Below are 23,189 nucleotides of genomic sequence, written 5' to 3' on the forward strand. Positions count from 1 at the left end.
ATACAAAAACGTTTGGCAAAGATCTTCAGCGAGGGCTGCACAGCCAGGCTTCCTCATACGAAATGCAACTAAGGTTAGCTGATTAGTGCTTGCAATATTGATAAAATAAGGACTAGGATTTCTGGGATGAGTGTTCCTTTCTTTGTAAAGTTAAAGCAAGGGTAGCAATCATTCATTCGTAATAATGCACATCTGTTGGGCCATTGCTGTTATTCGCAGCCCTTGAGGATGAATAATTCAAAGCAGCATTGTCTACAAAGGTCACATTTAAATTGCCTGGGTGTATTGAAATGGGCTTTTGAGGCTTTTCCTCAAGTCTATTTTAGTAGTTTTAATTATTTGGGGCTAAGAGGGATCAATTTTTTGGAGGCAAGAGACGAGCCTCACCTCGGGCACCCATTGCACTCACCAGCTTTCTTAACACAGAACGACTTCCATCACTGAGGTCACAAAACTCCGGATTATACCATTGGGGCTAGAATACAAACATGACACGAGCAAAACTCTGGACATCATGCACAGCATCAAAATGCCTACCTTATAGGACCACACCAGAAATTCCCAATCTTCCGTCCAAGTACACCCATTAAGTAGCATGAGAAACATCCACAAATGCGTTTAGTCACCTCACGGGGAGTATTAACTTATTTTTATGTTGAACCTCTGCATAACTTAATGGTAGCGATCCAAAACTATGCAGGTGACACTACAGTCATGCTTGTGCTACCAAGGAAAGCGGATATTAACAGGAAAATATATTTTTCAGGAGGATTCAAGGCTAGAAGAACATGTGACATCCCAACATTAATATTCTTAAAACATTTTTGAAAATGTACAATTTTAAGTTTAACGCTGATGGATGTAAAAACGTTGTCAAGGACAAAGTCACTTGAAAGTAACACAAATACGGGTTTGGCATCCATCAGCTACCACATTTTAGCATCCCTCTAACAGTGGTCTAATTGTGGGTAGGAAGCTAGAGCACCCATCGCAGGACTATGATGGAAGCTGTGTTGGATAACAGAAACTTTACATGCAAGATCCTTCAAAGGCAATATTAAGAAGCTGCAGGTGTTGCAAAATACCACGGGCAGGACAGTCTCAGTGCTTGCCAAAATAGACCATATCTCTCCCCCCACCTTAGAGGAGTTGCAGTGGTTGGCAGTAGAGGGAGGAAATCGATTTAAGACTAACCTTTACACCTAAAGCTGTGCACAGATTGGCTCCGATTATCTGAAGGAGAAGCCTGCTTTATGAACCCTACAGGGAAATGTGTTCAAGAGATGAAATGGCCCTGGGAAATTCTACATTTCTAAGTGCCAGTGGGAGAGGGAGATGTTTTCCATCAAAAGCAAAATGCTCATGAAACTGTGCTTCTAGAATTGTGAGGCTTCACGATTCTTTCCAGGTTATGAAAATACTTAATATTCTCCTTTACTAAGTCAGGGTGGTAGCTATGTTCTCCTGAAGTTTCTCTTTCTCATCTCCTTGTGTCTGAATACTTTTTTTGTTAGCGTGTACATTATTACTTTGGACTCCAATGAGCTCCTGCTTTAAACTTTCAGGAAGGGATCTGGTCACATCACCGGCTGAAGAGACACACAATTTGCAAAGAATCATCTGGGTACATCGAGTGTGTCCGCTAGAACAATATAGAGTAACATGAGGAAGCATGTATAAAAGCTGTAGTTAATGTGGCATACAGATTTTTACGCGGACTGAATTTTGAAAGCACAAAGATGCTAAATTAGTATTTGTGGAGTACAGATTCTCTCTAGGTACAGACCTCCACAGACTCTTTGGGTATAGAACTCCACAAAGATAATAAAACTACACAGGAATAAGCAATAGCAATGGAAGCCTCTTGTGCTTCAGCATTTCTAACACAAGCAATAGTTTTTTGAAGCAGGAATGAAATCCCTAGTGCAGTCAGTATAGACTATCCATAGGAATTCCCATTTCAGGACTAGGACTGCATGCAATTTTAACAAGTTAAACAACTCCTAGGAAACCATCCTGGGAGAACAGTCTCATGGCTAGTGTGTAAATTTGTAATGTCCTTTGATACAAAATAGTTTTGAGCACAGATTTACCTTCTACTAAAAATAGAGGCTTTGAAGCAGAAAGTGTATAGTCCTTATATGCAAATGAAAAAAGTGCATCAGGATTATTAGATGGAAATAACACTGGAGAGAGAAATTATCAACCCGCTGGAGGTACTGTTAAGCCGCCAAGAGTACAATGGGGATTCAGTCCAGGAGAGGCAGCCCAGGATCTCATAGGAGTGTTAGGCCTCAGATACTGCTGCCAGTTGAAAAGACATGAGTTACAGACATAATTGGATGGCTGAGGCCAATAGATTATCAGCACGCTTGCAGAAAACCATTTTTATTAAGGTGGAAGATATCTAAAGAAAATTCACAACATATTGGGCTCATGAAAAGTATACTTCAGCATTTTGTGAAAGGATGAAAGGGATAATAAATAGAAATCACCAATGTATCCCTCAACAGGAAAAGAGGAGGGATATGCATTGTAAATTGAGATCTGCAGAAATTTCTCCTAGCAGGAAGATAGAATACAAAGCAATGTTGGAAGCAATGTTTACTGCATACATTTCACACGTCTACAGAAACACCTCATATAAAATATTTACATAGAGATCTATATAAATATAGATATATCTCCGTTTGACCACTGACAGTTCGCCACGCACAAAGCAGTCTACTTTCTAGGTATATAAGAAGTAACAGCAGATGTTCTATTATTCTTACTTCTCCAAAAAGAGAGACCACCAGCATTTCTGCTATCACACTTTCCTCCTCACAGATATGCACAACTCTCTGAAGTGAAAGGTGCACAATGGATAGGATGTGGAGGTCAGCTTATATACAGTCCTGGGGCAATTGGTCCAAAAAGAACGGTCAAGTGGGATTCAAAAGTAGCACCAAACCTTTAGGGTGAACAAATGAACCTTAAGTGTTTTCATTTAAGTGTGCAATATCTCCACAGCAACCAATGTTAGGTAAAACAGCCATTCAGAGTTTGCATACTGCTTTCCATGTAACATCTCTAGAGCAGTACAAGGTCAGAGTGGGGAGGCAATGATTATTCACCATAAGAGAGTGCAGCCTAGTCTTGACCTTTTCATGGCCACCCCTTTATGTAGTTATTGCTCAGGACAGTTCAAAGACTGACCTCTTGAACTCATCGGCCAGGCTTAGGGAAATAAAGGTTTCTCCTTGCAGCTCAGGTAGGATTCAGGGCAGAGTTGCACTTGGTTTTACAAAACTTTTGAGAGCAGATGAGTCTAAGTAGTAGCACAAGGAAGCATTCAGGGAGAAGGGTGACAGCATGCCCCAGCTGCCACTAAATCCTTATAAGTACTACAGAGGGACTATATGCCAAGTGGTACTCAGAAGCACTGGTACCCCAGGGCAAACGTATCTACTCATTTCATCAATACTTCAAATACGACCAGGTTGAAGGTTCCCAGTCATGACATACTATGCAGATTTTCGGAGATCCTGAAGGGAGTTTCCCCAACTGTGATACTTACATCAAAGCTTGTACTATGTAGTGAATTAGCTTCCACCAACCGTTAGTACTGTCATGGAAGGGGCAAGGGGCGTCAACGATGAAAGGTGCATCACTCCAAGTATCACTCAAATGCCCTTTTAGAGACAAAAAATGAAGGCCAGGTTTGATAATGGAATACAGTCTCATCTTGACATTTTCTCAGGTCCACTTGTTCTTGAAAGCACTAGATGTAAAATCTCTTCCCTCACTTATAGGTGTACAGTAGACATGTGGAAGGACGCTTAAAATCCTTTAATATGTCATCTAGCAGGTTCAGGTGTGAACTGCAAATATGAGAAGCCAACGTTCTTGTCTGAACCCATGTCTCCTGTAACATCACAGACAGAAACACTGGTCCAGGTAGTACTGCAGTCTTGGACAGTGCAGAGGGTGAGGATCATTGTTATCCTGGATCATCTATACTAGGCAAATATTTTTAGAATCAGTGGGAAATGACTGAAAAGAATAAGCAAATGTTCTCGATGAGTCTATCAAAGGGTATTCCCTATGGTGAGTCACTGAAAACCTGTAAAAAATATTTTGGCATTCTGCATTATTTTGGCGTGGTAAACAAGTTGATGTATGTATGGCGAGCTATAGGCCTTAAAGATGTTTGACACATTCATTAATCATGGTTTTTATTGTGCTCAACCATGGTGGTTGCTGAGATCTGCTTCTCAGTTCTGTAGACATTGAAGAAGCATAATTATCAGAGATGCTCTTTAGCATACAACAGTGCCAGATTGTTTGCACCTCCTACGACAGTACTTTAGACCAGAATCTCCATTTCCTGTTGAAGTAGTTCATCATAGTTGTGTTGAGTGTTTCATGATAAATAGGTGAATTACAAATTGACAAGAGGAACAATTTTAGGGATGGGAGGACTGCACTCAGTTTCCATACATTAGTGAGGTACTGCTGCTCTGAGAGAAAGCACATTGACTGAGTACAGGTCTTGTTCATGAGAGCCCTGCATCTCTGCATCCACAAGAGCTGTCCAAGTAGAAAGAATTTACTGACTCCATGAAATATTCTGGACTTCTAGGACTTCTACGGAAATGAATGGCTGGTGCCGATTTTCTTGAAAGTGCATGTGCTACTTTGCGGTGGAAACAATGAATATGCATGATCTCCTGCTGCACAGTTAAAAAAAAGAGTCTTCTTTAACTGTAGGATGTGGATTCTTCTTCAGGGACTGAATCTTCATAACTATGACAGTCTGCCCACTAAATATTTTTTTTTTAATTATTTTGTCCAGAGCGGCTCCCAAGTACTGGATGGCTTAAGTAGAATATAGTATCAACTTGGAAGAGTTGATCTGCAAGCCCAGCTCTAACCTGGGGGCCACAGTTAACTGGAGGTCCTCTTGTAGTAAAGCCACTGAACTGGCTTTCACCAGCCAGTCTTCAGTGTACAGATATGCTGAGATACTCTTTCATCTTAGAGGCACCATATCGTTGTCTACAATTTTGAAAACACCCAGGGAGGCAGGATAAAGGCAGAATGACAAACGTTTACTGATAGAGAAGAGCCATATCAAAATTCTCCTACGATTCTTACATATTGAAACTCGTTTTGAAGAGCTATAAAAGCATCTGGTCTCTTTGATGAAGATGTGGGAAGAGAAGACCGGCCAAAATTTGACTGAATGAATAAGATATGCTTGTATAGCGCACAGCTACTCAACAGTGTCCTGGTGCTCAGGTAGTTCAAGGTGGGAGGCAGAAGCAGGGAACCGCAGAAATCCTAACACGCTAATATTGGAATGAAAATGTCAGCCCTTTCTTGAATTTTACTTCATCTGTGATGGACCTCAAATGTCAAGGTTACTGACCCTGACGAATGCCCCAGACTTTCCAGCTTTTAGAGTGGGCAGAAACATGTTGGTCCCTCATTTTTAGACTCCGTGAGTCATCATTCTCAGAGTCCTTACGACAGTTTTTACTCTTACCTACAAACACATATTAAATAATTTCAAATCGAAACAGGTGATTTGTGAGGTAATTGTATTTACCATTTCCTTATCTGAATCCCTGTACTATCCAGTCAGATTTAATTTCAACACTCCCTCTGCAGTTCTTTTAACAACGAAGTTGAGTCCGCCCAGGTAATATCTTACCTGTGTGGGGCTAGGTGGTCAAATGATGAAGCATGACACTAACGTGTGTGAGACCACCTAGTCCATAAAGGGAACTCCCTCAAAAGACACAGCCACTCCTTACACCTTTTTCTACCGGGAAAATACGCGTCTAACTAGGGCCTCTTGAATAGGGCCTAATAGTCCAGTTCCTTCCAGTTACACCCTAGATCTTTAGTATACTGATGATTCTTTAGCCTAATCGGGAGCAAGTGTGAGATTGAACCACTCCTGACACTCTTTGTGTTGCAACAATTCCCCACACTTTAATACTGAATATTTGGAGTGCCTGTGTTGGGCTCAGGTTGTTAAATATTTTGTGCAGTTGCCAGATTCAATGCATGTTAGCCAGTAAATATAAGAAACTTTTAATGTAACCCATGCGTCACATAGGCAAGCTTATAATTTGACACTATGCCCAATTGCATAATTCTACCTGTGTAACGACAGCTGGTTGATTTTGTTTTCCATGACAGTCTTTGGAAAATGACAAACATTTTGGACAGCAAACCTAAACATGTCTAGCAACTATGTTTCAACAAATGAAGGTAGTGTCATGTACCTTGCAACATAAAAAACACAGACTCCTCTGGAAAACTCACAAACATGCCCTGGCCAGAAACTGAATTCTTCGGTGCATCAGACAATATCATAACATTCAGATCAGGGTAATGTAGCCCGAGAGCTAGTAAAGAAAATGCAAATATATACAAAGGAATCTCTGTGACAGATGCTTATCAATACATATTTCATTGTTTACTCCACTGCTTCTCATTCCAAACCAAAGCTAATGCATTTGGCAATATGTCCGGTTGCAAAGAGATTTAACTGTATTTTACAGGAGCCGAAGAGTGGGTTTCATTGTGTGGTTCAGATGATATTCACATGGGGCAGGCTATCAAGTCTGCCTTTGAATATGTTCTTATTCATTTTCAATATATGAAAATAAATAGGATAGTAGATACCAAACAGTTTACTCAGAAGACTGCAATGTGGTTGTTGATGTACAGCAGACCTACATTCATATGGAGGAAGTAAAGAGCAACTTTCTTTAAAAGAGAGAAGCATGCATATCTTACATCTGGTAATCTTATGCTCTGGAGGGGTCAACTCGGTGTGGCTGACTGGTCAAACCCTGATAAGCGTTTTGAAGCAGTGATGGTAAAGCCCTTTGAGAATTTTAACTTGATAGAGCTAAAAAGAGTACAGCACAGATATGATTTATGCTGCCATAAGAACAGGTCTTTTTCCTATGTTTCTGCAACAAGGGCTGAATATTGTAGCGTCAACCTGACCCAAGGGGCTACATAGAAGACCATTAGCCGCTCCCAGGGAATCACCAATCAGATATATCCTAATGAAGGACTGCATGGAAGGAGTAGCAAACATTGTCAACACCCCCAAGCAGAAAGAATGACTAAAACGAAAAGGGTGGTTACCTTGAGAATCATTTCTTAATTTCCATCCTAAAACAGACTTCAAATGGAACATGGTGACATTACGCATTTAGCACTACTTAGTGTATTACGAAGAAAACACAGATTTCCACTTACTCAGCAGTACAAAGTTTGGAGGTGGGAGGGAGAATTAAGCAAAGTGGTCTGTATGTTGTTCAGAATGTAGTGTGGCATACATGAAAGTACACTGTGCCCAGGAAGGAAGAGAGCTGTCAAAACAATTTCTCTCCTGGACAGAGTGGCACTATGCCCACAAACAGGTCACAACTGGTGTATGGGAAAACCTGACAATGCAAGAAGGGCTGATATAATACGCCAGTGTGTGGGCCGGATTTATGGTCTGGTAGGCCACGTTTTTCAGGCCTCGAAAAAAATCATACAAATGTTAACAGACCTGCGTCTAGTGACTTAAACAATCTAATTAGCCCAAATGTAATGCTCTAGACCCATACACTTGTTTCAAACGATGTAATCCTAAGCAAATATTTTAATTCATTGAGCTGCCATTTTAATCATTCTCACATGATTGCATCTTTAAATATGTTACTGCAGCATGTCTCCTGCACAACAAAACTCTCTAATAGACTAAATGTTTGCTCCATATATAATACAAATATAGCTGCCTATAGGAGACACATGACCTTTGACTAGCCTCTTATTCGGGGCCACTGGAATTATGCAATTGTGCGACCGCAGCAATTTTTGCTTAATTATAGATTTGCCGCATAATCTGCAGAATTTAGCAGTAAAAGTTTGTTTCTAGTTCATACGGTTCAAAACCTACTAAACATGCAATGACACTTGTTGCAGCGCAGTGAAAGGCCCTTTATAAAACTGGACTTGTCACCTTTCTGTTGCTACTGCTTTATTTGGGTGTTAAATTGGTACTACTGAGGTGCACCCAATGCCCAGGGTGTGTTTTCAAAAATGACAAAATAATGAAGTAATATTGCAAAATGTGCTGCATTATGCTGCATAATTCATTTGCCATTTCTTGCAGCATATTATATTCAACCCTGCCACATAATTTGGACCTGTCCTGCTGCATAATTCCAGTGCTTCTGCTCTTTAACAGCACTGTCATCGGGCAAGGACGTTTCTCTAATAATGGTCCAAAACTATCAATTTTGATGAAACCGTGAACAATACTCTTTGCGAGTTGAAACATATTGGTAGTTGCTGAATCCTATGAATAAAGACTGCAATTTGGAGCGTTTCAGAGTGCGGTGAATTCTCTTGTATCCGAAATAGTAATTGGAGGGAGGTCCCCCTCGTCACCAGAGTGCACTGTGAAATTAATCTTTGGACCATTTGTATTGCAATTTTGATGAATATGTAACTAAAGCATGATGTGGTAGCCTACTGTAATTTTTAATCAGCACATTTTACATTGAAATTGCCACAATTTCCAAGTGACATGCAGTTTTACTGATAAAACTAAATAGTATACAAATAGTAAAGTGCATTTGTAATTCCTGATATATTTTTAATATTTGTACTATATCTACACACTATTTAAATGGTATTAGAAAAAGAATCTGACATCCTACAGGCTTTTGTTTCACAATGATTATCAGAGAGCTCACTTTACAGAATTCTCTAACTGTAGTAAGAGAAAAACAAGAATTTGCAATGCAACAGGTCTCGCATTAAGTTGAGTTAGAGCTATTAGCGTTGTAAACTTCTAAGCTGACTTTTCTTGCTACACTAAATGAAGAAAAAAAAAACGAGCGTGTTGCGCTGCGTGTAAAACACAACGTGATTGTGCTGTGAAAAAAAGAGAGAAAGTAGTCCAGAAACCATACGGAAAACATGGAGCCTCGTATGTTTCCAGTAGTTTATTGGTTCTCTCGAGAAGGGCTAAGCACCGGAAGAGGCATGACGTATGCATGCCTTTCACAAATGAAAACATGCAGATCTTAAAAGGCAAGCCCACGAACCAATGAAAGTGACTGACGTAACATGGGCGTGGTTAAAATCCCCCTAAAGAGAGATTAGAAGAGGGTCAGAGCGCTAAAAAGTAAACACCATTTTCGAGATAAGATAATCAGCACTCTGTAAAAAGACTGACTGTCCTTGAACAGACAGCAAATGTGTCAAGATAAATAAGATTTAAAGGCATCTTTCCTGCGCTTTCATTTTCTGACTAAGAACACCTGTTCTTTTCCAGCTCAAGTTCACTGGCCAGACTGGACCAGTAGGTCCTAAAAATAGCTTGACCTGATAAAATCTACTTGCCCACTCGCTATGGCGAGTGAGATTTTTTAGGCCTGTTTTTTCATTTTTTACTGTGTTAACTACTCTTATATTACCACAAACGCTTACTGCAGCAAACAAAAACACAAAGTCTCCCCATAAATCACAAAATACCAACATTGCATGTTTTTACAAGTTTAAAACTGCCCCAATTTACAAATGAGGCCCACTATTTTTTACTACTGGATTCGCAACTGGAGTCCATGTGTTCCAGGGCCTATGTGCTCTCCCAGTCCAACTCTGCCCACAAACTGGGAAATGGAGGCAGGGAGCAGAGTAAAATTCAATCACCACACCAAAACACCAAGCGAAAATATACATCCATCTCAAAAGATGCAGTGAAACGGAGAGTCCTACCTTATCCGATTGAGTGTTTTCATGCAAAATACGTGCATCGATGGCAGCAGCCAGAAGATTATTTGCAGCAGTGATGGCATGAATGTCTCCAGTCAAGTGAAGATTAAACTACGGAATAAGTCAGAATTCATTACTTAGTACTACGCAGGGAACGTCACCAAATTGCATATGGTCACTGTCTGGCTCTAATTTAAAATGACTTATACCAGCAATAACTAATTGCTTCCATCATGTTCCCCCTGGCCAGCATCATTCTTCACTCAATCCACCTTTCCCTCCCCTTTTTCAGCATATCCTGAATTGAGAGCTCATCTTGTTTTCCCCCTTGCCCTAAACAATCCCTGCCCCATTTGGTTGTTGCCGTCTTACCTTTGGAAGACCAATCTGTCCAATTAGGTGGCTTCAGTATGTACTAGACAATTGTCTGACCCAGCAATCCCGCCTACTGAGAGATTATCTCTCTATTTATGGAATACAAACTCTTTTTGCATTTATGTCGTCTTTAGTGCTGAACACTTTGGTTCTCACTTAATCCCTTACTTTAGCATCCTGAATTAAAGTGGATACTCATCCTTAACAAATTCACCCTGCTCAGTCTCTTACCTTCCCCGCCACCTCAACTCAGCACACCAGATTTAGCATTTGATGCACCATTTTTCTCCCATCCCACTGGCTCGTTCGGTGAGCATCCGGAGACACCTGATCAAGGAGCATACAGAGTTACCAGCCACGCATCCGCTCACCATGGCTGTTAAACTGCAAACAGGGGACTGCCAAGAGTACCTAAACCCACCATATTTTGCTCCGCTTATGGTGAACCCAAAACCCAGTCTGCCATAGTAAACCCCTTTGACTCCATCCTACCTCTCAAACTCCTTGAAAATGTCTAACATTTTATCTTTTCAAATAACTACCAATTTTCCCTCCAGCACCCCATTAGCCATTTCTTCTCCTTTCTCTACAGACACACATTGCCTTCAAATTATATGGCCTTTTAACTATACTTTGGATCTAACCGTTAAGGCGTCTATCTTTAAAACTTCATCTATTTCGGACACTCAACCTCACACTCATTCTGGAAAAACAATGCAATGGATCTGAGTTCTAAAACAGATAATCTTTTTAGTGAGGGTGTTCTTAAATTATTTGGCTAACATCTGATAAGTGCTTTCCCATCTTCCATTTAGTTTAGACAGGGAGTACTAATGTACCAGCAGGCAAAAATGATTTTTGTTGTGGTAATCTTGAGTGCCACTTCATTTGTACGGAACACTCCCCAACCACATCTGAACTAAAACATCACAGTCTAAAGAAGAAATAACCCACCATCTCCCAAAAATCAACCAACCTTCTCAATTTTTGACCATATCTTTTCAGTATATAAGGAGATAAAGAAAACAATGGAGCCCGTCACCAAATAAAGAAAGAAAAATCTCAGGAAAAAAAAAAAAAAAAAAAAAAAAAAAAAAAAACATTTCCACCTTTATGTATTGCTTTTTTTGGATGCAACAGCAGTTCCAGTTAATTGGTTGGATATATCAGTAATGAACTAAATTAATACAATAAGCAATGCCTTAAATGCCTTATTAGGCTACAGTCCATCTAAATGGTTAGAGCAGACCAGGCTTTCACATGATTTACCTGCATAATATTTTCAAAGATTTAGGACTAGATAAACAGAGCACAAATAAAGCTCCAAACTATTATTCTTTTTGACACACACTCTTATGTGTTTGGGGCAAGGAAGGGAAGAATCATGTTACATATATCTAACATTTAATAGGCGTATTTCATGGAGTGATAAGGCAGATATTTTTAGTGTTCAATTATTCCTCCAGATTTGTTGCACAATGTTTTTACCAGCCTACGATTTAAGCCATACACGTTTGTTGATCAATCCACTTAAATCTCAAAAGTGTGTTCTTATTCAACAGAAGACATTTAACATTTTTCTCGAAAGTATGGCAAATACAACAGGACATAGATTCTTACCTCTTCCATAGGAATAACCTGAGCATATCCACCTCCTGCCGCTCCACCTGTGAAATGAAATTAGATCAGGGTCAGCTCTGCTTCACATGAAGGGATGTAAAATTAGTAAAAACGATATTATATTATCTTGATACAATATAAAAAGGCATATCAAGTCAGATCCCACTCTAACCATACAACCGGTGCTTAGCTGAATTATGCAAACATTTGAAAAGGAACAAAAAATGTAGCACTCTACTTTCTTCACCATCGAGAAGATCATCTAGTACTCTAGAGGCAATCATCTACAGGTCCATTAAAAACACAAAGTTGTCGACATTACTGTGGTATACGCCTGAAGATTGCACAGAAAAATGCACTCTGTTTTACAATGAGGAAGACTAAAATAAAAGAATGCAAGGGAGGTAGACTAAAATAAAAGAATGCAAGGCAAAGAAATCAGGCAAAAAGATACACAATGAGAATAAACTCTGCTGCAAATGAAATACTTTTGAATCCAGAGTCTGAAAATGTGGGAAGGATCCATAGTTAAAGTTTGTTATAAAAAAAAAAATCTAAAATTTCAATGTTCAAATATCAACAGGCAAATCAACACTGTGGGCGTTTCAGACCTTATTTGCTTTTATATTATTATGATAAGGTGACATGTATAGGGTAAGTCATCTATTACCCTTAGAGTTCGACTCAGACAGGAGAAAGAAATCATCCAATTAGACACTGTGAATCAAACATCAAATATAAAATCAAATAATCAATTGGAGTCAGTAATTTAAACACACCACGACCTATGTCGCCATGAGTCACCACACCAGTTTAGTAAAGTTTAAACATTTATTGCCCTTTAGATTAACAATGCTAAGATCACGTAAATCATGCTCAAGATCAAATGATAGAAATATAGAAACATCACAGGCTGTCCAAAACGCCTGAAAAATTTCAATCCAATTAAGAAATGCAACATTAAACCTTCCAAAAGGACAATGAAGAGTAACAACAGAATCAAATGAAATAGAGAAACAGCATACATTTAGTTTGTGCAGTTGAAACAAATGTCATCAATTTATAAACAGATAATTTTAGAGAAGAAAAGCAAAGAACAAAGCAAGCAAAGAACATACGTTTTCCACAGTATGAAAGTCACACAGGTTATTTGAAGAAACATTATTTTGCAGAGTTAACATTCTTTTTAACACATCGTGTCTATGGAAAATTACTAAAACGTAAGGCCTTTAAACTAGTGGTATCCACAAAGAAATAAAACATTTCTTTTAAATCTAAACTATTAACCTTTAATACATCATTAATACTCATCTTGTCAGTATATATTAAACCTCATTTAGACAAAATATATTTTCATTAGTCATTATTTAATTTTAAGTCAAACTACATTGTGGCCGACACCAGAGCGATCATATTTCCAAGCGCATGTTTTCAGTTAGCCCTTTTAATGCATGTTATTTCACATTATGTTTTAGTGGCACAATTCTATTACTAATGTTTACACTCCAAAAACAAAGAATACATTAGCAAAAAAAAAGTCAATAAAAGGAGAATAAACACTCATGAACCATGTTATCATCTGGGTATTTGACAATTACAGTGAATCGTATTTCCAGGATGAATTTTATAATGTATTATGCTTCACTTTTAGTGTCTCATCTCTACGCCTGTGGGTTTGGAACATATGATATGGAAAATGTGATTAAGACTGCCATATAATAATGCTAGAAATCAATATGAATTTGCTATCAGGATGAAATGAGGATGAATTAGATGGGATACAGTATTCAGTTAAATGCAAAATTATTTGTTAAGTTTTTACTTAGCCTGAATTGGTGTAACAAAATGAACCGGCATATGATGGGAGAGGATGAGTACGTTCCTTCTTTAAATTGTTTAAAGATTTGACATGGTTAGTTTACACAACACTTAGAATAATGAAGTAATCCCGAATTTGATTAATTGTAAAAAAAATAATTATTTTTGAATGTCACGAGCATTGGGTCAAGATGGCAGCAGCACTGCGACAGATGTGTGAAAAGTCCTCCTTTTGTTTCAGTGTTTTAACTGGGTGATATTTCTATGTCTATACTGAATTACTAATCATAGCAAGTTTAAAGGGAGGGTGTGTGAGATGGTTCACAAACACAGAACTGAGGAAGGCCTGAGCCCAGAATCATGTCTTTCTTAACAACCATAAACAATGCACGAGTACCCCGAAGGTGCTCTTAATTCTTTCTCGTTGCTGAGAAATCTGTTCATGTGTGTGCGTGTCGTATCACAACCGTAGAGTTAAGGGAGATTGGAACCAAGTATTTGGTAGGAATCGACCCATACTAGCTCACTACATATAAAGCCAATAAACACAAAAGGGTATGAGGTTCACTAATGATACGGAGCTATAACCACGGGAGATTATGTGTGTGCGTGTTACAACGCATAATGTTTTGTAAAATACCAAGTAGAAAAACTACTTGTAAACATCCTTGGTAAACGTATGCATTGTAAACAACACGTGTTGTAACTACTGATATTCATCATTTTGTATGGGGAAAGGTGGTTAATTAGCAGAGGTCTCATACTGACAGGAACAACACACGATCATCAATCCTCAGTGTGAGGATGACCAGATAACTATTTCAACAGGACACTGATTTTCCAAGACCTAGATTTTCTATGCAAAGACACATGTGCTCATCCAGTTGGTTCAGTTTCTGCAAACACCTGTTCAAAATGATATGGAAAAAAAATGTGAATAAGATAAAATATGTCAGTTTTAGTGCCATCTGAAAAGTACTGTTAATTTGATATTGCCTCTAACAGCAGAGTCAATTTATACATCTGATATTGAACGATATTTAAGATTATTTAATTAAGTTTTAATTTAGGTTTTACTGTAAAGGCACATCAACAAGTCTGTTACATAGCCTGTGACAATTATACAGAATAATACAGATTGGCATTTACTGCTCTGAAAGTACATGCATTCCAATTTGACCAAACATGACCTGTATTTACACACAGCGCCTCGTGTGTAAACAGTAACAAATCACTAAAACAAAAAATCAAGTTCCAAGTTAACTCACTCCATATTATCAGTCTAGCTTTCGATAATCTGACCTACACAGTACAAGTTCAGGCTAACGTAATCAATTCCTACACTTTTTTGGAACAGCAGTTTGTCTTGTGCAATTGCAGAAACTCAGAAATCTATCCGACCGGCGCATCTGAATATCTGGTAAACCTTAGGAAGCCGATTATCCAAGTACAAACACTCTTACATGGTGTGTTTTCGGACTTTGCACTAAAGGCCCTTCTACAGAGAAGTGATTGCCACAGCTAGAAATACTAATTTCTGAATACGTTTTATTCATCTTTAGGTCTACCTACAGACTGCCTTAGCTGTTTGAAAGACCTCATCTCATCAATACTTCAAAAAAGGACAGAGAGAAGTTCAGAGAGTGGTCAGCCCAACTTATCCATCAGCTCTTATGTTCATGGTGTGGCATAGCTTGGATGGGCTGTCCAGGAAGGCCATTTCATTCTGTTAAGAGGTCAATATGTATTCCTCTTAGATTTTGGTGATATGGCATCAAGTAATCATTTTAGTCTGAAGGTGCTACAGAATGTGCAGCTTACAGTGGAGTCAATGTGCATTCTTTTGCGTATTTCCTTTGCGAGCACAACATTTCCATTGCTAGTTTATGGCTTTGTTTAGGAGTGCTTGCTGTTTGGATTCCTTAGCTTTTAGAAAGAAAAAAAATTACATGTATGGATATAGGATTTCTTAAAGAAACAGGAAATGCTGGCCCTTTGTCAAAAGTATCTACTATACAATACTTTTCAGTGTATGCCTTTAAACTTCACCACTTAAAACACAAATGTCATCTTCTGACTCCTTTTCATAATACTCTTCTTAAAGGGTACAGTTTACATTTTTTTAATGAAGTTTGTAAAGCAGATGAACCCAGCTTCCAGATTGCTATATCTCAAAGTATTGCCTCATCATAAGATTTATTTTCTAAGGTAGCTGGGGGCAACATACACAACCAAAACTAAAAGCTAGACATCTTGGCTTTACTGTGCTGGTTTGGCAATCCCAGCTGTTCCAGAGTTATGTCAGAGACAATCTAATGTCTCCGCCTTTCTATACAAGCTGAAAGCGTACGTTTCCAACTATATGGGTGGGTATCGTCTATGTTAGTAAGCAGTGTTAAGAGCACCTATTCTGTACAATTATGACTAGTTTTACCAGTGTAAATCTATAATCACAAGTGTGATGTATTCCGCCATGAAAGGCTATTCATGCAAACCAAATCAACTTGGAAAAGGCCACACTATCTAAGAACACAGACTTGACTATAGGGCTTATTTGAAGAAATCTTTACAGAGGTTCTACATATCCCACTATCTTTCCATCAATTATTTTAGAATCGAAGATTTCACCTGAAGTCTCTGACTCACATCTGACTCTTCTGTTACCCGACTTTGACCATAAAAAACATAAGCAGATAGGATGGCCCCCTTTCTCAAACAAATGTCTGCCTATACTAAAGCTGCAGGACCGTATAAGGCATGCTCTTTCAAAAGTGGTTAGCACTAATCTTATGCTGACTTTCAAACACTTCATTTTTTAAATTAATATCCATTTCTTTTAGCGAAGGGTTTTTGGCTTATTTGTACCCAGGGAAATATACAGCTCGAATGAACACTCAGTGCAGCGTTATTCGTGTCCCATAACTCTTCAAACGTGGGAGAAATGGACTCCTGAAAATCTGGACAGTTTAGCATAGGCAAATTCGAAATCGTGAAAGTAATTTCCCATCCCAGAGCATCATGGGAGGATGTGATGGAGAGTTTGACAACTGAAGACAACATCCAAAAATTGTACTATTCTAAATCACAAATGAAGTTTTAAAGTGTGGCAAGAATAGAAAAGCCAGTGATTGATGTCTAGGTGAGTAGGCTTTAACATTCAAGGAAACTACTTTCATGGAGTGTCATGCTCCTGGCATCCAATACCTAAACAACCCAGGGAGAATCACTGAATTCCCACTCATCAGTTTTGAAAGGAAATCAAAATACCAGTCTAAATGGTAATTAAGCAATTTAAGCACATGAATCAGATTATGAATTCATAATACAGCTATACCACAAAACATCTATATCTGATCAATAATGACAATAATCATGTTATGTCGATTTGTCTAGCTAATCACCCGGAAGGGCATCTCAGTGCTGGAGATGTAGGCGTAGGACTGAGGGTGATGGGAGTCGGCCCCTAGGAATCAGTCAAACAGCCAGGTCTTCAGCTTCTTGTGTAATTTAGGAAGTCTCTGATGTGGAGAGTGAGATTATTCCAGGTCTTGGGTGCTAGTAGGAGAATGCTAGACCATAAATTGCACACCAGTAAACCACTGTAGTTTACTTTATATAGTATATGGGCACCCTTTATCTATGAACATTAAAAAAATAACCTTAACCAGTAGTGCAGACATGTTATATATCTTGAAGAAATTCAAAACCTTTGTGGGCATCATATTCAGTGAACCTGAACCTTGAATGATTTCGTTGAAGATCAAAGTTGCTGGAAATTACAAAAGGTAACAACCCGATTCCTTTCAGGGGGTCATACAGATAACTGAAATCTTTGTGACCTCAGCACAACTGAAAGTGAAGGCATGGTGCTATTCTCAAATTATAGTTCATCACATCTTCCATATGCTTCATTGCTGCCAGTAAATTCACATTGTGATGGCTTTGGCTTATCCTCCTTGGTCAGCTTGAGAATAGCATTATAGGGACATATCGATCACTATAGTCAGAGTGGCAGTGATCTGTAGTATTTTCTAAACGAGTTTCATGCCAAAGCCATCCAAAGGCTTCAATTTTTCTGTCCTATTACACCACTACTGCTAACAGCATGTCTCCTACTGCTCTTCATTTTGAATGTAAGCCTGCTATCAATTGTGTTCTCATAGCGCTATGTCCATTCCATTACTGACTGATACGATTATCCTCTGCAGTCTTTTTATATCATTAATTACCTCCTATTATTTTGCTCTTATGTTTGTAGAGTAATCTAAGTTACTTAATTAGACCATGCACCTGTTATGTATTCTTCAATACATATTTTTATCCTCCAGCAAAACATTTTGCAGGTGATGAGTCAATGATGTTTCTATCACTGTCTTAATGCAAGAGATTGCTGCAGATGGTTCAGATGATATGACTGCAGCCACCAAGAACAAACTTCCCTCCAAGTCAAAGCATTAAATCCTAGAGTTTAAATAACCACAATAATTAAAAGTTGAATATGCATCTTCCCCATAGTCGTCAGGGCAGTCTTCATCTTGGACCTAGTACAGAATATCATCAAGGATGAACTGCTCCTGCAATTTAACCATTCAGCAATATTGTAAAGTGACTTCCTGCTTTTGATTTTGAAATGGTGAGGGTGGGGTGTAAGAAATGTAATGCGACTATGTTCTCACCACAGGCTTACCCATCTGAAAATTACAAAGATTTGTCACAGCCGTCTCATTTCATTAATTTGAGAAGGGAGAACATACCTCTGTAAGCAATGTCATGTTTCACATGATAAAGGTAAAACATTTAAGATAGATTGTTATCTAGACCCATACTTTCAGAGACAATCTTCTTCATGAGATTATTTCCCAGATTTTTTCTCAATATCCATTTCTTATTAGTGAATCTGTGCAGGTTAGATGCACCTTTTAAGTTTCTCAGAAAAGTACATCTCTGTAATTATCAAATCTTGAAATAAGACCAAAGGCTAAAAACTAGAAGGCAATGTACCAAATACAGAAACTGTTGAAATAGAAAACAGAACAAAAGTGTAGTTTGAACCTGAAAAATGGTTCTAAATTATGTAAACCCAAGTGTGCAGTCTCATCAGTGTCTTACTGAAAGATAATCTGAGGTGGGTTCTGTGATAGGGAACCTACTATGCCACCCAGACCATGGGTCTCTAAAAGAGCCAAATACTACGCGGGCTACTTTATAAAACTATTGCCACTATGTTTTTTTGTATGAGGATTTACAGGTTCAAACAAGCACTTTTTTCAGTAAACAAGCCTGAGAAATCTGAAGTCCATTGCTAGGAAAAAATATGTTACCACCTTTTCACATGCTGTGGCCCAGGGCTCACTGCTTGCTCGAGCTCTCATATGGGCTGCTGATCGTGCGGTTCTTTGCTATATATCAGACTTTCCTCCAGGGCACTGTTCCAAGTAGGGAACTCCCTATTCTAGCTTTGCAAGGGCCGTGCTGTTCTTGTTTTGGATATCACGTTGACTACTATTATCATGTGTGTACTACATAAGACAGCACTGAGCGCGTTTTGTCATCTTGCCCACTGCGCTCGTTATTAAGATTGATTCTCCTTTTTCATAACCTTTTCTTTTGGTACAAATAAACAACCATTTGGTATTTAAAATTTCTGATGTTATGTGTCTAGGGATCACTGCTTTGATACACCACCTTTTCTAGTATCACAGTGGATTCCAAGAGTAGAAAAGTACAAGTTACTTACCTTCGGTAGCAAAATATCTGGTAGAGACATATTCTAGTTGCAGATTCCTTACCTTAGAATTTCCCCCAGGCGTCAGACTGGATCTGGAGATTTGTTTTTGAGCAATTCTCTTGCACGCCGGTAGGTGGCATCCGTCAACTCCGCGGGCGTCGTTGGCATCTTAGTCGCCGTGATGACATCGGGAGTGGTACATAGAAGCCGACTCAGTGCAGTGACGTTAGTTTCTTTTCTCCTGCAGGACCGAACGACCAAAGTAGCTGTCCCGATAGACCTGACTGTCCGGGCAGTACTGTTTAGCAAACGTGTGCAGGGACGCCCACGTAGCTGCCTGGCAGATTTCTAGGACAGTTTATCATCCACCCGGAAATCTTTAGTACGATTAAGATAGAATGCCAGTGCTATTTTTGGGTCCAGATGGTGGAGTCTATCCTCCCCATAGGAAGGATGTGGGGGTGCGTAAAAAGTAGGCAGGGTAACGGACTGGCCTACATGAAGAGGCGTAACCACCTTTGGAAGGAAGGAAGCCTTAGTGCGTAACACCACTTTGTCAGGGTGCACAGAAAAGTATGGAGGTTTGGAAGAAAGGGCCTGAAGCTCAATCACCCTGCGAGCACAAGTGATGGCAACAAGACATACAGTTTTGAAGGTGAGGAGCCGTAAGGGACAGTTGTGCATTGGCTCAAAGGGAGCACCCATTAAATAAGTAAGGACAAGATTGAGAACCAACTGAGGCATTATAAATGGAGTCGGAGGAAATAAATGGGTGAAACTTTTAGGAATCTACTCACAATAGGAGGTTTAAGGAGTGAGGGCTGATCAGGTACCTAAGAAAGCCCTGCTAGGCCAAAGAAAGAAAGAACAAAGGAACCTCAGATAGAGGGGCAGAGAGGGGATCAACAGATTTGTTGGTGCACCATGCCACAAATTCATGCCAACAATAGGAGTACACCGTTTTGGTGGAGGGACGCCTGGCTGCCAAGTAACATCACAGACTTCAGGTGGAAGATCAAAAGCCATCAACTGTCGCCACTCAATCTCCACGCATGAAGGGGGAGATTGGACAGGTTCTGGTGGAGAACCATCTCCTGCTGTTGCGACAGAAGATCTGCCCCAAGAGGCAGTCTGAGTGGAGGATCGATGGCCATACTCCATAACTCTAGATACCCCACTCTGCGTGCCCAGTCCACAGCCACCAAGATGACTTGGGCCAGAGTTCTTCTTGAGAACTCTGGACAAAAGTGGTATAGGCGGAAAGGAGGCCGGAGTTTCACTCGAGACGAAAAGCGTCTGAGAGAGTGCCGCCTTGGAAACTCCAACGCACAAAACAGCTGACATTGCGCGTTCTCCACATAGGCGAAGATCTAACCAAGGCTCTCCCCACTACTGAAAGAGACCTTGTGCCACCTCCGGATGGAGACGCCATTCGTGATCGGCTGTGCCTCGACAGCTGAGATCATCTTCTCTGGCGTTGAGAAATTGCCAGATGTTGAACCACAGGGTAATGCCCGATGTTCCAGCCATGTCCAGAGACGTAGTGCCTCATGGCAAAGGGTCCGGGACCCTACTCCACCCCGTTTGTTGCAGTACCACATGGCAGTAGTATTGTCCATGAACACCTGCACTACCTTCCCTTTGAGAGAAGGAAGAAATGCTTTCAACGCAAGACTGATCGCCCAGAGCACCAGAAGACTGATATGGAGCCCAGACTCCACCGGAGACCAGAGGCCTCTGATCTTCGCCTCTCCCATGTGGCCGCCCCAACCCAGAAGCGACATCTGTCACTATAGATAGATCTGGCTGGGGAAGGGAGAGGGATCTGCTGTGCAGATTCGAAAGCCACCACTGCAGGTCTTTCACTGTGCCCTCCGAGATCTGGACCACGTCAGAGAGATTCCCCTGATGCTGCGGCCACTGGAACTTCAAGTCCAACTGCAGAGCCCTCATATGCCATATGGCATGTGCCACTAGCAGGATGAGGGAGGCCATGAGGCCCAGCAGCCTCAGAGTCAGTCTCACCAAAACCCAAGACAGAGGCTGTAAGATCCGAATCATAGCCTGAATATCCTGGACTCGCTTTTCGGGAGGATAAGCCCGAAACTGCACTGTTTCCAAAACAGCTCTGATGAAAGGGAGCATCTGAGAGGGAGTCAGGTGTGACGTTGCCATTTTTATAGTGAACCCCAGCGTGTGCAGGAGGCTTGCTGTAGTCTGAAGGTGGGAGACGACTTTCTGGGGAGAGTCAGCCTTCAACAGCCAGTCGTCAAGGTAGGGGAAGATTGAGACCCCTAACCTGCACAGATGAGCTGCAACCACAGCCATCACTTTCGTGAACACCCAGGGGCGCGCTGGTAAGGCCAAAGGGGAGCACAGTAAACTGATAGTGCTCATGACCTAGGATCGAGTTGACCGATAGTGGCCACTACCGCTGTCGGGAACGTCAACAATCAACCCGGCGCCGGGGAAGGTCTCAGGGGTGCAACAGGTGTGGATCCGGAGGGGACCTCGGTGGCCGGAGCCGAAGCCACTGGAAGGCCCCTCAACCGTATCAGGGTCGGTCCACCCAAAGATGAGGTGCATGGCCTCATAGAATTCCTTAAACTGGATGGGGGTCGCTCTGGCTCCCGGAAACTCAGGGAAGCACAGAGTGGACCCAGTAGTATGCTCCGAGGACGGAGGCCTTGAGAGTCGACCCTCCTCCCACGTCGTGTCAGCCAAGTGACAGGGTGAAGTCGAAGTGTGATGAGACCGCTTTGACTTCTTAACTGCACCCGAAGATTTTGAGGAAGACGAGTGGTGATGGCTCCGCGAATGGTCTTGAGACCTTCCTCTCAAGCGATACCGGGACCTACGCAGAGTTGAGTGCCGGACTGCCATGAGCTTGAGGAACTGCTCTCTCAAGGCCTTTGGGTGCATGGCCCGGGACTCTGAGCACAACTTTGGGTCGTGGTCGCGCTCCAGACACCACAGACAAACCCGGTGCAGATCCATCACCGACATCATGCGGTGACAGTCCTCACACGGTTTGAACCTGGTCTTCAGGGACATCCTCGACGCACCAAAAACTCACTTAAAAACTCAACAAAACAGTCGAAATCGGTCAAAAGGAGACCAGGGTAGCTCTGACGTTACTGCGAATAGGCGTCGTCTATGTATTGCTCCCAACGATATCATCGCAACTACGATGCCAACACCACCATGGAGCAGACCAACGCCACCTACCGACACGCAAGGGTACTGCTCGAAGAGAAATCTCCAGATCCAGTCTGACACCCGGGGGAAATTCTAAGGTGAGGAATCTGCAACTAGAAATCTCTATCAGATTCCAAAGATTCTCTTAAAATAGCAACTACTATATTTTGCTAGGAAAAAAGGGCATTTAATCATAACAGGCATTCAAAATACATATGGAATGGTACAGTTTCTAAGCAGAAAATTAAAAACCTTTCACATACCTTTAACTCCAAAGGTAGGGCCTTGTGAGGGTTGCCTCAAACAAGCAAAGGAGTTTACTTTTGTGTGCGCCGTCAGAGCTTGTACCAGACCAATAGTCACAGTGCTTTTACCCTCTCCAAGCGGTGTGGGTGTTATCCTAAGGAAAAGAAACTAGTTAAAATTTATCACATCTCCGAGTAGATTTGTGTTTCACCCATCTTGGTTACCATTGTACTCAACTTTCCAATGTAAACTCAGATTTGTAGTTGAGAGACATGAGCTCTAGATAGTTAGCTATTTGAGGAACTGGAGGTAGAGAAAGATCAAAACAAAAAGAACAAATGTATTTTAAATCTCAAATAAAGGCTATGACATGGGACTCCATATCACAACACACTGAACAAATCAATTACCTGTGAAAATA

At 40.6% G+C, this 23,189-nt stretch overlaps 1 protein-coding gene across 3 annotated transcripts in view; it reads right to left on the reverse strand.

Annotated features, from left to right (window-relative positions):
* Positions 1 to 23,189, reverse strand: part of MTHFD1L (methylenetetrahydrofolate dehydrogenase (NADP+ dependent) 1 like) — a 1,484,080-nt gene that overhangs the window by 946,158 nt on the left and 514,733 nt on the right. For all 3 annotated transcript variants that reach the window (XM_069234289.1, XM_069234288.1, XM_069234290.1), the window contains 3 exons: positions 22,786 to 22,922; positions 11,779 to 11,825; positions 9,787 to 9,894 (listed from right to left, as the gene is read on the reverse strand). In XM_069234289.1, coding sequence (XP_069090390.1) covers positions 9,787 to 9,894; positions 11,779 to 11,825; positions 22,786 to 22,922 — 292 coding nt within the window. The remainder of the gene's footprint in view (positions 1 to 9,786; positions 9,895 to 11,778; positions 11,826 to 22,785; positions 22,923 to 23,189) is intronic.

This window comes from Pleurodeles waltl, chromosome 5, assembly GCF_031143425.1.
Source record: "Pleurodeles waltl isolate 20211129_DDA chromosome 5, aPleWal1.hap1.20221129, whole genome shotgun sequence".
In the NCBI taxonomy this organism is placed as follows: Eukaryota; Metazoa; Chordata; class Amphibia; order Caudata; family Salamandridae; genus Pleurodeles; species Pleurodeles waltl.